Here is a 23,148-nt window from a genome sequence, read left to right on the forward strand (position 1 = left end):
CATCTCTGCTCCTAACTCAGCTCATGTGCTGCTGAAACCCTCGTCCATGCCTTTGTTACCTCTAGACTCGACTATTCCAATGCTCTCCTGGCCGGCCTCCCACCTTGCACCCTCTGTAAACCTGAGCTCATCTAAAACTCTGCTGCCTGTATCCTAACTTGCACTAAGTCCTGTTCACCCATCGCCCTGTGCTCGCTAACTTACATTGGCTCCCGGTCTGGCAACACCACGATTTTAAAATTCTCATCCTTGTTTTCAAATCTCTCCACGGCCTCACACCTCCATATCTCTGTAACTTCCTCCAGCCCTACAACCTTCCGAGATCTTTGGGCTCCTCCAATTCTAGCCTCTTACGCAGTCCCGATTTACATCACTCCACCATTGGCGGCTGTGCCTTCAACTGCCTAGGTTCTAGGATCTTGAATTCCCTGCCTGAATCTCTCTGCCTCTCTCTGCTCCTTTAAGATATTGCTTTGACCAAGTTTTTGGTTATCTGCCCTAATATTTCCTTACGTGGCTCGGTGTCAGACTTTATTTGATCACGGTCCTGCGAAGTGCCTTGGGATGTTTTACTACATTAAAGGCGCTATATAAATGCAAATTGTTATTGTTGAGTCCAATCTGGACCTAACTCTGGAATTATATTGTCACATTTGTGTCTGCGATGTGAAAACTGGTTATAGAAATGCAAAAATAGTACACCTGCACTATCAGAGATACAGGTCACCCGTTTGTCGGCAGTTATCATTGTGTTGATCAGCAGTTCAGCTCCTACTTCAGTTCTGGATCATGATTCTTGTACTTCAGTGGCATAAAAATATTAATAGCCAAAAAAGGAAAGATGATGGCAGTTTTTTTTATATACCTTTTATTTATAAACAAATGTTAACACTAATCAAAGTAAAAGATGCTTTTATTTTCTCAGAAGCTTTTGTTCTCAGGCATTCAGTTTCAAACATCAATCTGTAGCAAATTTAACTGTAAGGTTGGACTTGGCAACCAGTGTAGAGTAAATCATTTTCCAGCACTGAGTAGCAAAGGGAAAAAAAACAAAAGTAATGGCATCTTCACCATAACATCTGTGTGTTTCTGTGTCTATCTCCAGTTCATTTCCTTGTTCTTGGCTTTCCTGCTTTTTCTTTGTGTGAATAAAATATCCTCTGTTTGTGGGCCCAACCTTAGAAGATGACCCCTACTGCATTGGTGTGATGCTGTTTGGTTTCCCACACCAGCTGTTAGGTGGCTACTCTAAATGAGATTACTATTTAGGAACACTTTTGTGGTGAGAATACATATCCACCAGAAATCAGACTGGGATAGCACAAATATGTAGGACTCTTCAAGCCTTTCATCCCAGGCGTCTAGGCTGGATTTGAACCCAGGTCCAAGGGGTGAAAGGCCAGTGTTTAAGTGACTTTTATAAGCCTTGTTGCTTGTGTACTTCTTCCCTCCCATATTGATGAGTTATATGATTATGGCAGAGCGATGTATGTATTTTTGAGAAATTAAATGCTGCCTACATTACGACGGTGACTACATTTCAAAAAGTACTTCATTGGCTGTAAAGCGCTTTGGGACGTCCGGTAGTCGTGAAAAGCGCTATAGAAATGCAAGTCTTTCTTTTTATATAGCTATTATTACTATCAAACTACATCGGCACGAAGTAGTCAAAATAATGTGGTTCAATGTTTTAAGGAAAAGCAAGAACTTGCATTTATACATCGTTTCCTTGGGCAGTCGCAAAGTGCTTAGGAACCAATTAATTACTTTTTGAAGTGCAGTCATTGTCACCATGTAGCCAAATGCGCACAGAAAGGCCATCTCATCTGCTTAAACCACTGGAACAGATAGATAGGGCCTCAAAGCAACATCTTAACTGGAACGTGGTGCCCAGCTAAACTTTGTGGTCAAATCTTGGACTCGGGTTTGAACTCCGAAGTTTCAAATTTAGTGAGGGTGCTACCAACTGATCCAAGCTGACAGTTACATTTATAAAAAGTACCAAAGTATAATCCAGAGTTTTAGCAACATTAAATAGACAACAACATAGATTTACCTTTGCACCGTTAAGCTCTCTGATAGAAATCTTCAGCAGACGAAGATCACCTCTCATCCCTTGACAGACTAGTTGGAGTAATCACATGGTATTGTAATGTTCTGAAGTACTGTAGTAATTTTACTGCAATCTTCCTCTGTGGGCAAGGGTCAGTTTTATTTTCCCTTTGATAAACATGTGTGGATAGGTTGAAGTTTGACATAATGACATAAACCTAATAAGTTTTATATTAATATTATTGGCTGATTTGTCTTTGTCTTTTTGCAGGAAATTATTTGTCAGAAGAAAAATGTAAGTACAACTTTGATTTGCTTGATTAAACAACTGTCTAATGATGCATTCTGTACTTCTGATATATTTTGACGCTATTTCCAAGTACTTGTTGTACTGGAATTTGTAACTTGGTGCATTTATTTTTTGGTTATAAGTTCTTGTTTTGCTTTCAAAGCGTTGTTACAGAACTATTGGTAAATAAAACTCAGGAAGGGAAAGGAAAATTGGGCGAGGTGTATAACGGGTGGCCGATCCGATAATCGCCTGTTTTACACCTTCAGCAGAAGTTCAAATGACCCCAGGAAATGAGAGAGACAGAGAGCCTTACTGTCAAGCAGCTGAGTTTTGGTTATGAGCTAACTAATGCAATTCGGACTTAAAAATGAATGCGGTAGATTTTCGTCTTTGCTACCTGGACGTTAAGCATCACCTGAGCTGAGCACAGAATGGAAAATCTGGCGGAGAGGACCGTATACTGCTAACGGAATAAGCCTGATTTTTCTGAAATAAAAACAGAGAATGCTGGAAACACTCGGCAGGTTAGGCAGTATCTGTGGAGAAAGAAACATTAACATTTTAGGACGAGGACCTTTCATCAGAACTCAAGCCTGAATTTCTTCCCATTGAAATGATTAGAATTTGAATCCAATGGGTTCTGTTAGCGCCCTGTGATCCACTGCACCAGACTTTCCTTTCCGCCCTCCGCCCAGGCGGTAAAGACAAAAATCTAATCCGACGAGCCACCTCTTTCTTTTAAATCTAAACTGATATATGCCTCATTTTTCTCCCCTCCTTCATCTTGCCTCATCCCTCAAATTCTTTAAAGTTTAGATTCCTAAGGCTGTTCTCTATCTCCTTCCATTCTAACACTGAAAATGGGAGGTTAGGGCTCAGAGAATTTGTAGAACCAGAATGTTTAGGTGATGGAGAAAATTATTTGATGTAACCTTTGTTTTGGTAGCAGCAACGTGATTTATGTAGAGATTTCTAATTCAATTTGTATACAAGTACACAGGAATATGCGAACCAAACATTATGGGGCAGAGGGAGATTTCCAGATTACGTGAGACATAGCGAAAAGAGGGAATATTCCCCAATGGTGGGATTTCATCCATTTTGCCTCACTTCTTTGTGCAATGCTGCCTTAATGGAAGTAAAGATTCAAAAGAGCATTTCAATTTTAGGAAAATTACCTCCGTTACTGATGATGAACCAAAATTCAGTTTTATTGTAACTTCCTTTTTCAAAAGGGCTTCTGACTCTCATTTCTTCCTTCCCTTCTTCATTATTCTTAAAGATACTTGAACTATTATCTGTCTATCCTTACACATAACATTATTCAATCTTTGCTGCTTGGGAATTTTTTCTAATCTGAAATCTCACTCCAGGCTGATTAATTTTGGACTCTTGCTGTCTAGTTCCCCACTCATGGCACAAGTTAAAATAATCTGTTTATATCTGCATTATCCCCATTCTAAGGACTGGAATCATGTTCTTTCTAATTTTTTCCACAATGAAAGCCAGTGATTCTTTGTTCATATGTTGAAGCACTGTAGTCCAGGAAGCAGCCTTACAGCTCTGTTCTAAGCCCTCCCAAAGTATCAAAATTCTTTTCATAAAGATGAAGGTTGGCCATTCAGCCCATCTAGCTCAGCCTTCCATAGAAACATGATTTTCCCCCCTCCCCAAAACCTCATCTAACTACCTTTTCATTGACTAGGCTTCTTGCCTCCGCTACCATTCCACACATTCATTGCTTTTTATTTGTAGAAGTCCTTCCTGATATCAGTCCTGAACTTGTCTTTTACCAGTTTGTACCTATGTCAACTTGTCCTGCAATTGTGGTTTTAATTGCAATCATATGCAGAATTCATCTTTTCTATTCCACTTAATATTTTATATGCTTCGAGTCTCCCCTCATGCACCTCCTTTCAAGGCTGAGGAGGCAAATTTTGCTAACCTTTGTAATTAAGTCCTCTAGCACCAAGGATTAGCAGCGTGGCCTTTCTTTACACTACTTCCTTTGTTCCTTGGTGACTACAATTGAATACAAGGGGTGATTTTAACTCTACCTGGCCAGCGGAAACTGGGCAGGCAGGTTGTTAAAATTGGCCGGGTGACTTACCCACTGATGTCCTGCATCTTCAATTTTAACCCGCTCTTTTGAGCAAGCAGCAAAGGCACTCGACCGAAGCTGGTGGGGTTCTTGCAGATCAGGGTCCGATGACATAATCGGGCCCAACTGCAATTTTAATTGTGCCTGAGCAGGGAAGTCATTGTGATTTTCTCACCAGGTGAAGATGGTGGGAAGAGGATTTGATGCAAGAGAAGGCCATTGAAGGTGAGCTTTATATATTCTTTGTAGGGCAAGGAGGAGCAGAAGTGTTCCTCGGGCCCCACATGGAAAGTTTAGGCCTCCCCTGCCCCAGGCTTACCCCTCCCGCCCTTTTCTGAAGGCAAACCCCTCCCCGCAACTTGCCCGAGTGCCAGCAAGTATCCCTTTGGTGCCGGCCGGTTACCCTCCTCCTGCCCGGGGGTCACAATCTTACATTGAAATGAACATACTTTTGACAACCACATTCAAACGCTCATAACTGCGCCAGGTACCTTAACCACACTCAATCTTTCAAGCCATATTTGCTCCCCTCCACCTTAAAATATTCCCTGTTGTGGGTCTGTTTCAGTTTTCAGACCCAAAAATAGGACTCCATGTTGTAAAAGTAACACATTTGTATACATATACAGAGATAATAATTAATAAATGTAAAACAGCATATGCTCATAGAGAAGACAATGATCAAAATGCTTACATTTCTCCTAATATCAACGACAGGGGCTACTTCAATCCTGTTTTCTCACAACAATTTCAATATCTGATATTTGCTGTGGGCTTTCAATTTCTTTCTCTTCCTAAATCTGTTCTTACTCTAAATCTGTTCTTACTCTTCGAATATCTAACAAAGGAATTTTTAGGTAACTGCTTCACAGCCTCTGTTTGCTGCAAAAGGACAAACTCCTCAACCTCCTGCACAATTTCTTGACTTCCTTTCTGTTGAACAAAGGAAGGGGTGTAATGGCATGGGGTGCACGAGGAAGGGGACACTGAGGAACTTGTCCAAAGTCCCAGTAAATTTCTCAGTTGCTGAATCATTGCAACTGCCTCTTTCATTCCTGCAACTCCCAGACCATCTTTATACCTCCCATATGTTCCCTTTTCATTCTCAGTTTTTGAGACGGTCCCTTTCTGCAGAAACTTTAAATGCTTCTGAACAAGGTACTGCTGCTAGTTCTTCAACAATCTTGCCTTTAAATTGCTGGATTTCCTTCGCCTGTGCTTTTTCTAACTGTTTCTGCTTATTTTCTTTTTCCTTTAACTTGTTCATGAAACATTTAATTCTGTGGAACGGGGGTTTGGCAACAGTAAACACTCCATGTCTTTCAGATGAGACGTTAAACCGAGGCCCCGTCTGCTCTCTTGGGTGGACATAAAAGATCCCATGGCACCACTTTGAAGAAGAGCAGGGAAGTTATCCCTGGTGCACTGGCCAATATTTAGCCCTCGATCAGCATAACTAAAAACAGAGTAGAAACATAGAAAAATAGGAGCAGGAGTAGGCCATTTGGCCCTTCGAGCCTGCTCCGCCATTCAATATGATCATGGCTGATCCTCTATCTCAATATCATACTCCCGCTCTCTCCCCATACCCCTTGATGTCTGGTCATTCTCACATTGCTGCTTGTGGGTGTAAAGTCTGTGGGTTGTGCAGTTAATAAATACACAGACTTCAGAAGTAACAAACAAAACAGGTCTTTACTATTCGAAGGTCCGGGCGAATCTGCCCCAGCAATCCTGCCACAACACTTATATACTGGTGTGGTCACTATCGGTATTACAGTATACAGAAGCCAAACAAATAGTGCCACACCTAAAGTAGTTCTCTTAAAGGTGAACGGTTACATTCAATAGTTCCCTTAAAGGTAGACGGGTACATACACTACAATCCTCCCTTTTTAGCTTATTACTTACAGAGTCTCCGTTAAACATACATATCTTCAACTTCCTATAAACAATTACAGATATAATCTCGGTGGAGTCAATGTCATATAAAACAATTTACAGATATAATCTCGGTGGGAACAGTTCACAGGTTCAGTCTCTGCAGAAACAGTTCATAGATTCAGTCTCTGATCTTGACTCGTTCCGAACAACATTTCTTTGGTGTAGCCGGTTCACCTGGCTAGCGTGACTCCTCCATAGCCTTTTTCTTGACGTAACAGCTTGAACTTTCGTCCTGTTGAACCAGCAGTGCGGACTTTTACAACCAACTGGCTGTCTTGACATTTTCCAGTTTTTCAACTAATTTAGCTCCTTTCGTAGTGTTCCGCCTGAGATGGTAGAAGTGCTAATATTTTAGACAGTTATTATCTTCTGCTTCTTCTTTTTCTTTTCTGCCTTTTTGAAACTCTCGGAGCTCCTTTCTCGGCTGCCAGCTGTAGCGCCACCAACTCTCTATGTTCCTTAGACCTTAAGTGCTTCCTCCGGATTTCAGCACTTTGGGAGTTTTCATCACAAGCTGGGCAGACCACATCCTCGTACTATTCAGTGTCACTCAACAGGTCATGGTAATATTCGGGTTCGTCCTGAGTTAGGCCAGCGAGAGAGCCTTCTTCTTCCTCCTCACCCGTCTGGACGTTAGCTGACGGTGGTTCCTTCCCTAGACATCTTTCTTGAAAAGACTTCTTCATGCATTCATATTCATCCCGCTCTTCCTGGGTTGTCTGCCATTCCTTCACTACTGACCTCATTTGTGAGTTCAATACCTTCCCTTCCACCGGGGATTGCGGTATCAGGCTATTTAATCCTTCTACTGAAGCAGCTGTTTCAACATTCTTCTGTTCACATTGATGTGATTCAACGAACTCTTCATAGAGTAAACTGTAACACAAAATCTGTGTTGCCACCTCAGTTATTTCTGTAACTTTTGGGAGCTCCGAATTCCTTCCCTTTGCAGATTGAAGCTCGTGTTCCCATTGTGGAGTCTTGTCTCTCAGCATGTGAAGGAGTTGGCTGACCGTTAACTCTTCCGCGGGGACTCTGTGGATCAGAGTCTTCACCATTTCATCCACCTTTCCCTCCAATGCTTTCACCTTCCTTTCCTCTTGTACTTTGGTTTCAAGCGCTCGAAGAAGTTGCGCCTTGATGCTCCCAAGCTCATGTTCAGAGCCCATTCTTACAGTCTCTGTGTTTCTTACAGTTCCCTTCCACTGAAAGGATTCCCAGTTGACTCTGCTCTTCAAGTCGCAGAACCTCGGTCATTGCCGCCTCATATTTGTCTTGGGTTTCCTCCAATATTTTTGAGTTCTTGGCAGAACATGAAAGACAAGATGTCCATGTCTTTCACCGCTAAATTCTCATCTATGGATGGAACTTCTACCGATGAGTCTGTCTTGGCCTTGAGCTCATCAAGAATTTCCTGCAGCCTTTGGACTTCTTGCTCATGTTCAACCTTTAGTTGTTCATATGCTTCTACTGAAACTAGCTTTTCGGAGGTTGCCGAGTTAATCCCCTCCAGAATTGTAGCCTGGGCCTGTTCATACTGTTCTTTCCACTTCTCACACTCTGCTTGTAAGGAGTCGTAGAGAAGAACTGGAATAAAATCCCGGCTTCCTGAAGATTCCTCTTCATTTGCTTCTTTCGCAATTTCCTGTTGGAGTTCAGCCAAGGCTGCTATGCTATCTGCCTCTTGAAGTCTCACTGCCATCAAATCTTCTTTATTCTTGCAGTCTATCTCAGTCATTTTCCCTTTATTTTCATTTAACTGAGTGATAAGCTCCTCTTGCAACATGGCCACATTATTCACATCAGGTAAAGAAGCGTTTCTCTTTTCCATGTCCAAGATTTTTTTCTGCATCTCTAAGTGCACACTGCGATTCAGCTTCTCTTAACCTTGCCTGCACTAGCTCCGTCTCCAATTGCAGAACAAAATCCTCAGTGTAGCGTGGTTTGCCTTTATGCTGTATCTCTAGATCATGCAAATATTCTAACTCCTGAACATCATAAGGGAGGTGTGATCGGTAATTGGTCACGATGGCTCTATGGTCGCTCTCTGCTTGAGCCAGCAGGTTCTGTTGTCTTTCCAGACTCTCCCATTCGGTGTCATAGAACTTTTTCATTGTTTTCATCTCCTGTACGAGACGGTAACTTAATTGTTCGAATTGTTGTCGTACTTTGAAATAACGTTGAGTTCGAGCTCGGTGTTCCTCCGTAATGCATATGTCTGTGACTTGAACAGACTCAGAATTCTCTGTCTTTATGCACGCCATCGTTTTTCCAACCTTAGTCAGTGAGTTCATGTTAACCTTGTTTTTCATACGTGGGCTGGACTTATCGTCTTCCGGCTCAGAGTCTGAGCTGCTTGTCTGCACCGAGTCCTCACTCGTCATTGCTTGTAGGTAGTGCCACTCCATGTCTATTTTCTTGATCCACTCCCGCCCTAGAAGTGGTGGTCCTCCCTCATGTAGTACATACAAGTTCATTCTTGGGTGTTCTTTACCCCTATCTCTCACCTTGACTCTTATTTTTCCTATGGGGTATACTTTATGCCCCGTGTATGTCTGCAATACGAACTTGGTATCTCTTAAGGGTATGTGTGAGAATAGCCGGTGGTAATCCCCTCGATTTATGACTGATACAGCTGATCCAGTGTCCAACTCCATTTTCACTTGGACTCCAGCTATTTTTAGCATGACCCAGATAGTTTGTAGGTCAGCTTCCTTACTCACATGGTGGATACTCAGACTACCCAGCTCCTGGCCGTTTGGATCTGAGTCTGGATTCTGTTCGTCTGAACTCTTCTCAGCCCCCTTGTATACCTTGTTGTACTTTTCTTGTGATGGCTTCCTTTGGTTGTTGGTCTTCTTCCCTGACCGGCATACCTTAGCGATGTGACCCAGTTTGCCACATTTCCTACATTCTTGGTTCTTAAACCAGCATTGATTCTGGTCGTGTGTTGTCTTCCCACAACGATAGCATTTTGTTGTACTCGAGGTAATTTGGTCCACCCCGAGCGCCGCCGCCTTTAGTTGCATTTCCGCCGTTCCTTTCGCTGCGGCTTCGTGTGATGCGGCTATAAGGACAGCCCTGTCAAGTGTAAGGTCGTTCTCTTCTAGTAGGCGCTTTTGCGTCCCTTCCTTGGACAATCCGCCTACGAACTTGTCTCGCAGTGCCTCTGTCAGATTCCCTCCGAACTGGCAGTATTTCGCTAGCCTACGCAGTTCGACCAAGTATTCTGCGTTGTTTTCGTCTTTCCGTTGCGTTCTTGCATAGAATTTGAATCGTTCAGCCAACATCAACGGTGTGGGGTTCAAGTGGTCCTTCAGAACAGCCACAATCTCTTCGAAAGACTGATCCGCCGGTTTAGCTGGTGCTAGTAAATCCTTCAAGAGCCCGTATGTCTTTGCGCCCATCGAGTTTAACAATGTTATCGCCTTGTCGTCTTCCTCTATTTTGTTGGCTTCACAATAGATCTCGATGCGTTCCACGTACGTGGCCCAGTCTTCTATTTCAGAATTAAAGTCGTTAATATTCCCTCGCTTAGGCATTTTTCTTCCCTTGGGAGCAGCACCAGTATTTCTTTAAGTATTCTTATTTATTTGTTTGTTTCTAAGATGGCGGTTTTCCCGCGAAATCGGCGGTTTCCCGCTCTTTCCTTCTCTCCCCGCCCGCTTCAATGGCGGTATGTCAATCAAGATGGCGGTTTTCCCACGAAAATGGCGGTTTCCCGCTCTTCCTTTCTCGCCCCGCCCACTTCAATGGCGGTTTCCCGCTTCTGGCGTCTTCTCCGCCTAATGGCGGCTTCCCGCGTTTCTTCCCGGTGGAAGGGATACGCTTCCCCCACAGCGGACAGGTTCAACCGCTGGCTGGCTTCCGCACAGCTCCCCTTACTCGGCTATGTCTTTTCCTCCCGCCCGCACGGCTCTACCGGTGCTGGGTACACCCCGTTAACGGAGGACAGTTCAGCCGCTGGACTGGCTCTCGCGCAGTCTCTCTCTCCGTCCCCGGCTCTGTCGCTCTCTCACCCGCACGTTTGGTGCTACCGGCCCTGGGTACCCCGTTGGTGGAGAACAGTTCAGCCGCTGGACTGGCTCTCGCGCAGTCTCTCACCCCGTTTTCGGCTGTGTCTCTCACCCACTCCCGCACGTTCGGTTTTGCCGGCTCTGAGTACCCCGTTGGTGGAGAACAGCTCAGCCGCTGGACTGGCTCCTCGCAGTCTCTCTCTCCGCACCCGGCTCTCACCCGCACGGTTCCCGTTCGCCTCCCCAGCCCTCTCGCAGACCGGTGTTTCCCTCCCCGACTGCGGCTGGGTTTCTCTTCCCGCGCCTACTCGCAGGCTCAGCGCTTCGTGGCTGCGGTCGCTGCCCGGATTTTTCCCGCCGATCGCGGTCCGGCTGTCACCCGACGCCGTTGGACCCGACTTTTGGCCGGCACAGCTCCCCCTCGACCGAGGTCGAGTGCTCTGCCCTTATCCTCCGGATACTTCTACACCTTCCCCTACTCACAGTCTCTTCAGCCGCCTTGTTCCCTGCTGATCGGCTCACTCCGCACCGTGGTAGAAGGGTAGTCAGTGCCTGTTGCTAATGGAAGCTTTTGTTGCTAAAGTCTTCCACCTTTCTCCTGCTGCAGCCTCGTGTTTTCTTCCAGCAGCACGACGAGGGCGGTTGCCTCTCTTCGACGCTCTTCTTGCTTTGGTAATCTTGCTGCAGGGTACGATCGGACTCGTTGCCACTGTAAAGTCTGTGGGTTGTGCAGTTAATAAATACACAGACTTCAGAAGTAACAAACAAAACAGGTCTTTACTATTCGAAGGTCCGGGCGAATCTGCCCCAGCAATCCTGCCACAACACTTATATACTGGTGTGGTCACTATCGGTATTACAGTATACAGAAGCCAAACAAATAGTGCCACACCTAAAGTAGTTCCCTTAAAGGTGAACGGTTACATTCAATAGTTCCCTTAAAGGTAGACGGGTACATACACTACAGTGGGAGCTTGCTGTGTGCAAATTTTCTGTCACGTTTCCTACATTACAACAGTGACTACACTTTAAAAAGTACTTCATTGGCTGTAAAGCACTTTGGGACGTCCGGTGGTCGTGAAAGGCGCTATATAAATGTAAGTCTTTCTTTCTTATGTCCTCTTCTTAGGCAGTCCCTCGGAACTGAGGATGACTTGCTTCCACACTGGGTGGGGTGCTTGGGTTGTCGTGCGCTGCTTGCGCTTGGCTTCCGCTTGCTCCCGGCGAAGAGACTCTAGGTATTTGGCGCCTTCCTGGATGCTTCTCCTCCACTTTGTATGGTCTTGGGCCAGGAATTCCCAGATGTCGGAGGGGATGTTGCACTTTTCCAAGGAGGCTTTGAGGGTGTCCTTGAAGCGCCACCTGGGGCTCTCTTGCCATGTCGGAGCTCCGAGTAGAGCGCTTGTTTTGGGTGTCTCGATTCGGGCGATGTGATCCGTCCATCGGAGCTGATTGAGCGTGGTCAAAGCTTCGATTCTGAGGATGTTGGCCTGAGCGAGAACACTGATGTTGGTGCGCCTTCAGTGTGCCAGTTTCTTATGTATTGCAGCGGTCTCAGTCCTATCCTTTTGGGAAACCTCTTTCAATTGCTTACACTCTTTTTAAAAAACTTTATTTGTTGCGGACAGGGTTCTGACTACAGAAAATAATCCTTGGATTGCGCCAGACTAGTCCCGTCCTGTTTGGGTTTGCTCAAAAAATCCTTCTCGGGCATCTTCTCCAGTAACTCACTTAGGGAGGTTGTTTTACCCACAGGATCTCTAATCTCGAGGGAGGCGCCACCATGCCATACGAGATACTGGACTACATACTCTAATTTACTCATTGCTCGAATATCCAAGAGGAGCAACCTTATCGCTTCTAGTACTGTATGGGTCTTATAAAATCAGAGCTGGCCCGTCCCCGATTCCATGTTAAAACAACTACTAGTCTTAGCTCCTGGCTGGCTGGCCAAACAGTTGGATACGTCTTTTACCCTTTAAACAGACCTGAAAAGCTAGAGACAGTAATATGTCTGATTTGTCAACAATAAATTAAGTGACTTAACATTAACCCGAAACACCCATACAGAACAGCACACATTAGCCTTGCCCCTAATCACTCATGTGCGTAGATTTAATGGCGGACCGTGAACATAGCTTCTCCAAGCCTGTTCTGCCCACTGGGTCTTGAAGATAGCAAGTGGTCTTTCTACCTAAGTAATAACACTGTATCGATTCTTAGACCATTTTCTTTATGGTTTGCTTCCTGCTGGATGCAACACTATCTGATGTTTTATGGCCACCCAGTTGTTCAAACTGATTGACAAACAGAGATGAGAGGCCCCATGCCTTTTCACACGATACAGCTACTTCGCATTGTCTTCCTGAACCATAGCTGTACTGTAAACAACCTTTGATGCATGCTCTATAGCAACATATTGCCTTTTACATTGCAGCAATCTCTTTCTCTTACACAATCCCCTGCTGTGATGAAAAGCCCATGTTTAAAAAGCCTATGTATTTCAATCTTAATAATTCTTTAAGCTCAATATCATCCACCTAGTTTATTTATTTATACGTGCCTATCTTTACAGTACAATGTCCTTGGTCCTGAAATTCATTCTTCTCCAATGTTAACAGCATCATTGAGGGGGAAAAGACAGGATTTGAGAACACAATTTAAACCAATTCTGACTGTTACAGCCCTGCCTTTGTTAGAAATAGAAGTAATGTAAAAACAGATCAATATTCTTAGAAATATAGTGATCCTAACTCTCACCAAAAGAAGGCCACAAAGTTTGTTGTTTCTGTGGGACTAGTCATGTCACCATGTAATGCTACCAGCGGGACTGCACGGAGGTATATAACTGATCAAGAGCTCCTTAAGAGAGTCATTGTTACTTTCATCAGTGTTGACTCGTACTATCGCCCCTTCATCTCATTCAGCCTTTTCTCAGCTCAGTTGACACATTAAGGAAGTATGTCCCCCATTATTTTTTCTTACAATGCGTAACACCTTGTACTTGCCTTTATTGAATTTTATCTACTAGTTTAAAAATATTGTCCAAATCCTTTTGTAAATCATTGAGTGCTGGATCAGGCTTTCATGCCTCCCACCAGTTTGGTGTCCTCTTGAGAATCTTGCATTTCTTTTGCTGAATCCTGGTTGTTTATCTACATCAGAACCAGAAGGCCTTTGTTGCAAGGGGGTTGGAGTATAAAAGCAAGGAAGTCCTATTACAACTGTACAGGGTATTGGTGAGACCACACCTGGAGTACTGCGTACAGTTTTTGGCTCCTTATTTAGGGAGGGATATACTTGCATTGGAGGCAGTTCAGAGAAGGTTCACTTGGTTGATTCCTGAGATGAAGGGGTTGTCTTATGAAGAAAGGTTGAGCAGGTTGGGTCTACACTCATTGGAGTTTAGAAGAATGAGAGGTGATCTTATTGAAACATATAAGACACTGAGGGGGCTCGACAAGGTAGATGCAGAGAAGACGTTTTCTCATGGGGGAATCTGGAACTAGGGGGCAGAGTTTCAGAATAAGGTCCGTCGCCCATTTAAAACTGAGATGAGGAATTTCTTCTTTCAGAGGGTCGTAAATCTGTGGAATTCTCTGCCCCAGAGAGCTGTGGAGGTTGGGTCATTGAATATATTTAAGGTGGAGATAGACAGATTGTTGAACAATAAGGGAGTGAAGGGTTATGGGGAGCGGGCAGGGAAATGGAGCTGAGCCCAAGATCAGGTCAGCCATGATCTCATTAAATGGTGGAGCAGACTCGAGGGGCCAAATGGCCTACTCCTGCACCTATTTCTTATGTTCTTATGTAAGGAACCCCAGCACTGATCCAGGAGTACTCCACTCAGTACACTCTCTTAAATAATGACCTCTCTTTTAGTGTCTGCCTTGGCTCAGTAGTAGCACTTTTGACTCTGAGTCAGAAGGTTGTGGGTTCAAGTCCCATTCCAGAGACTTGTGCACATAATTTAGGCTGACACTTCAATAAAGTACTGAGGGAGTGCTGCACTGTCAGAATTGCGGTCTTTCTGATGAGGTTAAATTGAGGGCCTGTCTGCCCTCTTGGGTGTATGTAAAAGATCCTATGGCACTACTGTATTTGAAGAAGAACAGGGGAGTTCCCCTGGTGTCCTGGCCAAAATTTATCCCTCAGTCAACATCACAAACAGATTACCTGGTTATTTATTTTAGTGGGATCTTGCTGTGCGCAAGTTGGCTGCTGAATGCCCCAACATTACAAAAGTGACGATTTTTCAAAAGTACTTCATCAATGTGGGATATATTGAGGTTGTGAACGGCACTATATAAATGCCAATTCCTGAACCACTTCCAAGTTTTACCTAGGATAGCAGTGTCTTTTCATGTACAACTTTACTGAAGGCTCTCTGGAAGTCCAGTTATATGATGGGTATTCTAGATTGTATGTTTTTCACCCATCTGTGTGTACATGTGTGTGGTGTGCACATGTATAAGAAAGAGGGGGGTTGGGTGCATCACTTCACTGCAACCATTGAACTTGAAAAAGTTAAATTAGCTGCAATGATAAATAACATTGGGCGTGGTGTAAAATGAACTGCCAATTAGCTATAAGCCCATTCCACACAACTGGCTTAGACCAATTTCACGCCCTCAGTATTTTCCTTTTGGTATATCTACTTTTTATGTCAAAAACATGATCACAAGTTCTGACTAAAATGAGGTTGCAAATAATTTATTTGAGTTGTATTTCTGACTAATATGGCTGCATATTTATGCCTGGTACCCTTGAACACAAGAACCTAAGAAATAGGAGCAGGAGTAGGCCATTTGGCCCTTTGAGCCTGCTCCGCCATTCAATAAGATCATGGCTGATCTTCTACCTCATCTCCACTTTCCCGCCCGATCACCGTATCCCTTGATTCCCTTAATATCCAAAAATCTATCGAACTCTGTCTTGAATATACTCAACGACTGAGCCTCCACAGTCCTCTGGGGTAGAGAATTCCAAAGGTTCACCACCCTCTGAGTAAAGACATTTCTCCTCATCTCGGTCCTGAATGGCCGAATGGTGAAGGATGGCAGTCCTTGGTTTTTGGCTCCCAGTGTCTCCATCAAATATTTCCCAGTCAGATTTGGATCTTCCTGGTCCAAATATGTCCAGAAAATGTGACATTTGGATCAGGATCCTGCTTTCATGGAGAATCATAGTGATTAGTAAGAGAACATTGAAAGCTTGTAACTTATCTCTTTTATCTAGACTGCACTGAATTGAAAATCCTGTCTAAAATGGCAGACACCAAAACCTCTATTTGGTTCTGTACCATAGACTGGGAGTGCGGGTCTATCCAACACTAACCTGCAATGAGAAATCAATTATAATTTTAAAGATAGAAAATGCTGGAAACACTTCTGTGTACATTTGGTAAAAAACAGGATAACCCACCAAAAAGTAACTGTATAAAGGACGTTAGTCCATTATTTAACAGTTAAAGGAGTGGAAGAACAACATGCCATGTTGCTCCATTAGGGGCTTCCTGTTTGCCATTTTACTTGCCTGATCAGATGAGAATATGATTCTACTTAAAGGTCACATATAGAATGAGGAAATTGAGGTGACATCTTTATCTTTGAAAGATCACCCTCCAAGGTTTAAATGAAATGAGTAGGTTTTGCTAAAATGAAAAAATATTGCAGGAGGTTTTTTGCAGCATCTGTGACTATCTTTGCAGTTCATAATTTGATTGTTTTGTTTACAGAAGTAATTTCTATAGCAATCTGACTGGATTAGAGCTGAGTATTGTATCCAGTTGACAAATACCATATCTATAGATAGATTGTCATTCTCCCATTGCATATTTCAACAGCAAGAATAGTTTTTTTATTTGTTACAAGCCACTATGTACGTACAATGATTCATGCTTTATATTGTTTTCATCTTAAAGTGCGATTGTGCTTCTCAGAAGCATTGTGCAGTAAGATCAGTTTGTGGGAGGAGTAATTTCAAACATGCTTATACAAATCCATAAATTAAGCTTTATTGTACTTGCAACATTCACATGTTGCTTAACGGCAGTACCTAAAATTTTATTTGTGGTGATTGTTTTAACTCTTGGATGTGTGGAATCAGTCTGGTGTGTATGTTAAACAAAACTCCTTTTGTAAATGAGGCTGATTATGAATTCACTGCACGGTTTAAAACTAATTTTTTTTCAAAACACTTCCAACATCAATCAAAAACATGTAATGCAAGCTGCTCCTAATGAGACTGCATGTTAAAATGATTTACTTTTAATTACGAACTCTCATACATTTTATTGGCTTCTTCCTGCTACTGCTTGATGCTTGTCTACACTGCAGAAAAACATCTAACCTAGCAAGCTTACCGAGAGCTCTTCAGTGTTTCTATGTAACACGCAGTAGATTGGTTGTTTGTGAGAACACCTGGCCCGTAATTTCCATAATCTCGGGCAAAGCCTCCAATGCCTACCTTAGAGGAGGGCACTTGCAGTGATGTTTTGTCCTGGTGGCATTGGCTAATCTATTGGTCCATTTGAAAAGAGTCCTCGCTGTTGCCTGTGTGAAACCCCAGTGAAATTCTGCAATACACTTTTCAGTGGCAAACGTTATCTGTATATAATGTATCAAAGTTACCTTTGATGTATTATTTGGAGACAAAAGAAATGGTGAGGGGGGAAAAAAGTAGACTTGTTATCAAATTTAGTAAAATATGAGGAAATATTATGTTTCTGACACTGGTGCAACTGTGCTCTTGTTACAGACCTCCTGTGGAAACTACAGTTTTATGCCATACATGGTGACTCCACACAACAAGGTATACTGTTGTGAGAGCAGCTATATGAAGGGCTTGAGTGAGCTAATGCAGCCGAATTTTGAGTTGTTGCTTGGGCCTATCTGCATGCCGTTAGTGGATCGCTTTGTTCAGTTGCTGAAGGTTGCACACGTCAGCTGCTGGTAGGTGTTTCTTTACACAAATAATCATGTTTCTGCACCAAGAAAAAAGTTTATACAAAAAAGCCTCCACATTCGGTGGATTTGTAAAATAGTTTTAAAATGCTTGCTTGTTCAGCTATCTGTAAATTATCTGTTTTATCTATTCAATAATTTTCCTCAATGTGCCAGGGTAACAATCCAAAGCCAGAGCAGCCAGCATTTGTTCTTTTAAGCTTTGAATGAATATCCATGTCAGGTGGAGGAGAATGTCCTGAGATGAGGACTGCTATAGATTTGCAATGTGACTGTAACAAAGCTCAACTATCCCTCCTTGTCCTGCTCGACCTGTCTGCAGCCCTTGACACGGTTGAGCACACCATCCTCCTCCAACGCCACTCTCCAGCTGGGTGGGACTGCACTCGCCTAGTTCCATTCTTACCTGTTTAATTGTAGCCAGAGAATCACCTGCAATGGCTTCTCTTTCCGCTCCCACTGTTACCTCTGGTGTCCCCCAAGGATCTATCCTTGGCCCCCTCCTATTTCTCATCTACATGTTGCCCCTTCGCGACATCATCCGAAAACATAGCGTCAGTTTCCACATGTACGCTGATGACACCCAGCTCTACCTCACCACCGCCTCTCTCGACCCCTCCACTGACTCTAAATTGTCAGTCTGCTTGTCCGACATCCAGTACTGGATGAGCAGAAATTTCCTCCAATTAAATATTGGGAAGATCAAGTCTTTGGTCCTCGCCACTAACTCCATTCCCTAGCTACTGACTCCATCCCCCTCCCTGGCAAATATCTGAGGCAGAACCAGACTATTCGCAACCATGGTGTCATCTTTGACCCTGAAATGAGCTTCTGACCACATATCCGCAGCATAACAAAGACCGCCTATTTCCACCTCTGTAACATCACCCGACTCCACCCCTGCCTAAGCTCATCCGCTGCTGAAACCCTCATCCATGCCTTTGTTACCTCTAGACTTGACTATTCAACGTACTCCTGGCTGGCCTCCCATGTTCTACCCTCCGTAAACTTGAGGTCATTCAAAATTCTGCTGTCCGTGTCCTAACTCGCACCAACTCCTGTTCACCCATCACCCGTGTGCTCGCTGACCTACATTGTCGCCCGGTTAAGCAATGCCTCGATTTTAAAATTCTCTTCCTTGTTTTCAAATTCCTCCATGGCCTCGCCCCTCCCTATCTCTGTAATCTCCTCCAGCCCCACAACCCCCCGAGATGTCTGCGCTCCTCCAATTCTGCCTTCTTGAGCATCCTCGACTTTAATCGCTTAACGATTGGTGGCCGTGCCTTCAGCTGCCAAGGCCCTAAACTCTGGAATTCCCTCCCTAAACCACTTCACCTCGCTACCTCTCTTTCCTCCTTTTAAGGTGCTCCTTAAAATCTACCTCTTTGACCAAGCTTTGGTCATCTGCCCTAATATCTACTTATTTGTCAGAGATTTTGTTTTATAACACTCCTGTGCAGCGCCATGGGATGTTTGCTTGTGTTAAAGACGCTATATAAATATATAAGTTGTAGTTTTTGTACAAAAGTATTTTTGCTTCACTGGTGTTTGCGATTGTAGCAAATCTAGGGAGGTGGTGCATGATTTTTAACCCTACCTGCATGCGGAAACCTGACAGGTGAGCATTTAAAGCCACCTAGGTCACTTGGTCGCCTACCCATAAGCTGACAGGTTCCTTAATTAAATATGTAGCTTAGGCTACTCTGATGACCTCATGAAGCACCGACTGCAATTTTATCTCCAGCCTGAGCAGGAAACCTGGCCATGAATCAAAGTTAACTGTTTAAATCAGGTCAGAAAAGATGCCCTGGAAGGTAAGTTTTATACTTTTCTTTTTGGGCCGGGAAGAGCAGGAGGATCTCTCCTGCCCCGGACTCCCCTCCACAAGACCCTCCTGGAACACCCTTCCCAACACCTACCTGTGTGCCTGCGAGCGGCCATGGGCTGCCTAATTTTCTTTAGGCCAGCTGCAGCTTCCCACCCACTTCCTGCTCATTCTGAGTGGGAAGTGGGCCAACTATGAGGCTTGGGAGTTAAAATAGCCCGGGCCTGATTTCTGCAAGAACAGCCAAGTTTCTAACTCACAAGGCCACCCACCCAAAACCTGCCTAGAGTTTAAATTGGGGCCTATATTTCTGTAACCGTAGCTTTTCTTATTGGGAATCATATTCTACGGAAAGACCAGCTAGCAAGAAATAAATATTTGCATTTCTTAAATAAAACACAAATTGCATTTCTTCTTTATACTTGGTTCTAGAAAGAGAGAACGTTCAAAAATTCAGTAAGTTTTTGTCTGTGCAAATGACATTTATATACTTAATTTCTAGATTGTGTTCCTCCATCGAAATCATGTCCTAATGGTTAAAACATTTTACAATGATTAAAACTGAACAAGATGTTCATTTGGTAAAATCCTGTAAATGTAACAGTTTTTGAAATGTGTTTTACCAAGATCTGAATGCTCATGTCTTCTACCAATTAAAATGTGGAATGTGTTAAATTTGTCACAATATAATTGAGCTCTGGTGTAACTAGGAGTGTGCATGCTCTTAAAATTGTAAATGGAGCTTATCAGGACTAAGATAAAATGTTAGCTTTATAGTACAAATTACAATTTTAAAGTTGCAAAACCAAAATCTAAACTTAAAAAGAAACAGTTAAATTTGATGGTGGATTATGTACAAGTGTTATGCAGTGGCGGAGAACCAGATTCTAATTCCAGTCTCTGCTGATGTTCCTGTTTGGGTTTCCCCTAGATGGCACAGTGCCAGTCTCTGGGTGCAGCCCTGAACAGAGGCAGAGCGCCCTGCTGATTCGAGGGAGGAAAAACTAGCATAACTTCTCTTGTGGTTAGCTACTTAGCTTCCCTATAGGAGTCCAGAGTACACTGCAGTTGGAGGATACAGGCTCTGCATGTTTAGTTTTGGTACAATTGGTTACAATAGTTTTTCTAATTTCAGGGTGGTATTGTTGAGCAATTAAAAAAAATTGCATTCATTTCCTTCCCTCCCCCTCCTCCACCTACACCGAGCCATGTGAACAACTTTAAAATACATCAAATTGTCACCGCCCTTCATGAGTTACTTCCTTCCAAACCTATTGTTTAAAAATCCCTTTTTATTTGTGTTAATAAGCTCTGAATATACAGTGGAATAAAATTTCAGTTATACAGCGTTCACATGAAACCATCTCAAAGCACTTTACACAATGACTTACTTTTGAAGTGCAGTGACTTTTGCTGGGTAGGTGAAAATACTTCATTGGTTGTGAAGCGTTTTGGGACAGCCCGAGGCTGTGAAAGGTGCTGTAGAAATACAAGTCCTTTCTTTGTTATAAACAATTATCAAGAAAGTGTTCTACAGTGACTTTCTTACTGCAACACATCATTGTATATGTGAGCAAATTGAACATTTTTGATTGGCCAGCCACCAGTCATTCATTCACGATAAAGCTATTTTGGATTGACGAACTTAACCAGTCCACATAGAATAGCAGAAGTTGCTACTCCAGTTGCTCAGTGGTAAATGTACTGCTTCGTATGCGAAGGAATCATAGAGACAGGGATGTCTTGCGTTCAGTGACTGGTGTTTGTTGAGGTCACCTTTGGCTTGGCACCTTTGGATAAGTGAGCTAGAAAAATCATCCAGATTTCACATTCCTGACCATTGTCCAGTGACCCCTGCTGGATAGTGCACATGTGTGGACATTGGATGAGGACAGGATTGGGCTCATCTGTGACGCCCCCTCATGTTTGAATAACCTGCTGTCACTGCCTCTCTAAGCTCACACGTGAAAAACAACCAGCCGGGTCATGCGCAAGAAAATGACGAAGGACTGTGGAACTATGCCCCAGCAGGAGTTAACATCTTCAGGAGAATGGGAGAGAACTAGAGAGTGGGAGAGAGGGCGGGGTGGTGGGGGGTGGGTGGAGGAATTCATATTTCTTTGCTGCTGACAGGAAAAAAGGTCAAAGCTTATTTTTTAGCTAAGATGAATGGCTTGTGCTGTTATCGTGATTTAACCAGCAAGCTCCATTTCAGAGTTGGAGGCGTTGTGCTAATTAAAACATCATCCTGTCATCTAATTTTTCCATTAGCTCTTTGTCCCTTACTCTAACATTAATGCTTCTGAATCCTTCTCTACAGGCTTTTTAATCAGAATTACTTTGACATTTTAAATGCAACAAGCCACTCTGTATCATAACTGCAGAAAATAACAGCAAGCCAGCCATTAAAGGCAATAGATTTTCAGCAAACCTCAATCTTGCTCCTCTTATGTTAATTCCATATAGCCCTTTTTGCTCTTGTGTGTGTCTGTGTACGAGGGGTGGGTCTGTTTTCACATTAGCTGCAGTGTAACAGTGAATGGTTGTGAACATTCCTCTTGGGTAACAAAATCTGACCAGGAAAAAGCATATCTAAAGTATTGGACAGGAAATGTGTTTAAATGTTTAGCTTGAATTCTCTAAGTCACAAACTTGCTCTTTATGCTGTGTTAGGATTTTTAAGTCATTCTTAAAATGTGAGTGTATTTTCAAAAGGCAAGCTAGTGTAAGAAATATCACCCAGAAATACAATGGTGTCTGTTTGTGCTTCACAGTCAGTATTTTAGGGAAACCATCCTGAGTGACATCAGGAAGGCTCGCGAGCTTTACAGTGCTAAAGAATTGGCCGCAGAGCTAGGAAGAATAAGAAAACGCCTGGACAATGTTGAAGTTCTCTCCGCCGATATTGTCATTAATTTGCTTCTTTCCTACCGTGATATTCAGGTATGTGTTATGTGGCTGAAGATTCCGTGAGATTACAGAGCTGTTTATATGTTTTATGCCTACGTGTACAGTTTTAAATCTCTGTGTCAAATCAGACTTATGTGAGCTTTGTGCGGTGCTTTATATGAATGTCCTATTTAGAGAGACCAGACTTTTGCCTCGGAAGTTTGGATTAAATGTTCTGTCCTATAAGAGAAAAATAAAAACTGTAGATAAAGGGGTAGAAATTGGTACGTATCATTCCCATTGTCTGGGTGCAAAATCAGGGTTAGTAGGAACAAATCCAGGCAGTGGTAACCCACACAGGCCCACCCCCCTCCGCCAACCCCCACCCCGCTCCTGGTCCGGAAGTGTGCCAGCTGCCTAATTGGAAGCCGGTGACTTTTGAGTGCCCAAGGCGCCTGTCTAAAGCAGACATTAAGGCTCTTGATTATCAGGGCCATAATGCCTGTTTCAGAACTCAGATGCCAAATTCGGCAAAAACTGAGCAGAGAATGCACCATGCATGTTCCACTTAGATTTTACAAACCTCTGGCGGCCTGAGCAACCGTTCTTAAAGGGACTGCTGGAGGTCCCCTGAAGGAGAGCTACGTTTTTTTTATTATTCACCCCTGAATGTGGAGCCAAGAGGAGCAGGTAGTCTGCCTGCCTACACAGCACTATATTGAGAGTCGCTGCAGCCTGCTCCCCTCACCCTGCCCCCTTCCCTCTTCCCCCTTCCCTCTTCCCCCTTCCCTCTTTCCCCTTCCCTCTTTCCCCTTCCCTCTTTCCCCTTCCCTCTTTCCCCTTCCCTCTTTCCCCTCACCCCCTCACTCCCTCCTCTCCCCCCATCCTCCCCCAGCTGCTGAATTTGTCTGTAACGTCGGCCATTTCTTGCACTTGTGTATTTTTTTATTCGTTCATGGGATGTGGGCGTTGTTGGCAAGGCCAGCATTTATTGCCCATCCCTAGTTGCCCTTGAGAAGGTGGTGGTGAGCTGCCTTCTTGAACCGCTGCAGTCCGTGTGGTGA

General features: G+C 43.6%; 1 protein-coding gene across 1 annotated transcript in view; it reads left to right on the forward strand.

Annotated features, from left to right (window-relative positions):
• Positions 1-23,148, forward strand: part of map3k5 (mitogen-activated protein kinase kinase kinase 5) — a 193,990-nt gene that overhangs the window by 39,086 nt on the left and 131,756 nt on the right. The window contains exons 3-5 of the mRNA XM_085997514.1: positions 2,324-2,347; positions 17,165-17,358; positions 21,970-22,138. Coding sequence (XP_085853640.1) covers positions 2,324-2,347; positions 17,165-17,358; positions 21,970-22,138 — 387 coding nt within the window. The remainder of the gene's footprint in view (positions 1-2,323; positions 2,348-17,164; positions 17,359-21,969; positions 22,139-23,148) is intronic.

Source organism: Somniosus microcephalus, chromosome 9 (assembly GCF_052327205.1).
Source record: "Somniosus microcephalus isolate GS21.2 chromosome 9, FLI_Smic_1.0, whole genome shotgun sequence".
NCBI classification, from domain to species: domain Eukaryota; kingdom Metazoa; phylum Chordata; class Chondrichthyes; order Squaliformes; family Somniosidae; genus Somniosus; species Somniosus microcephalus.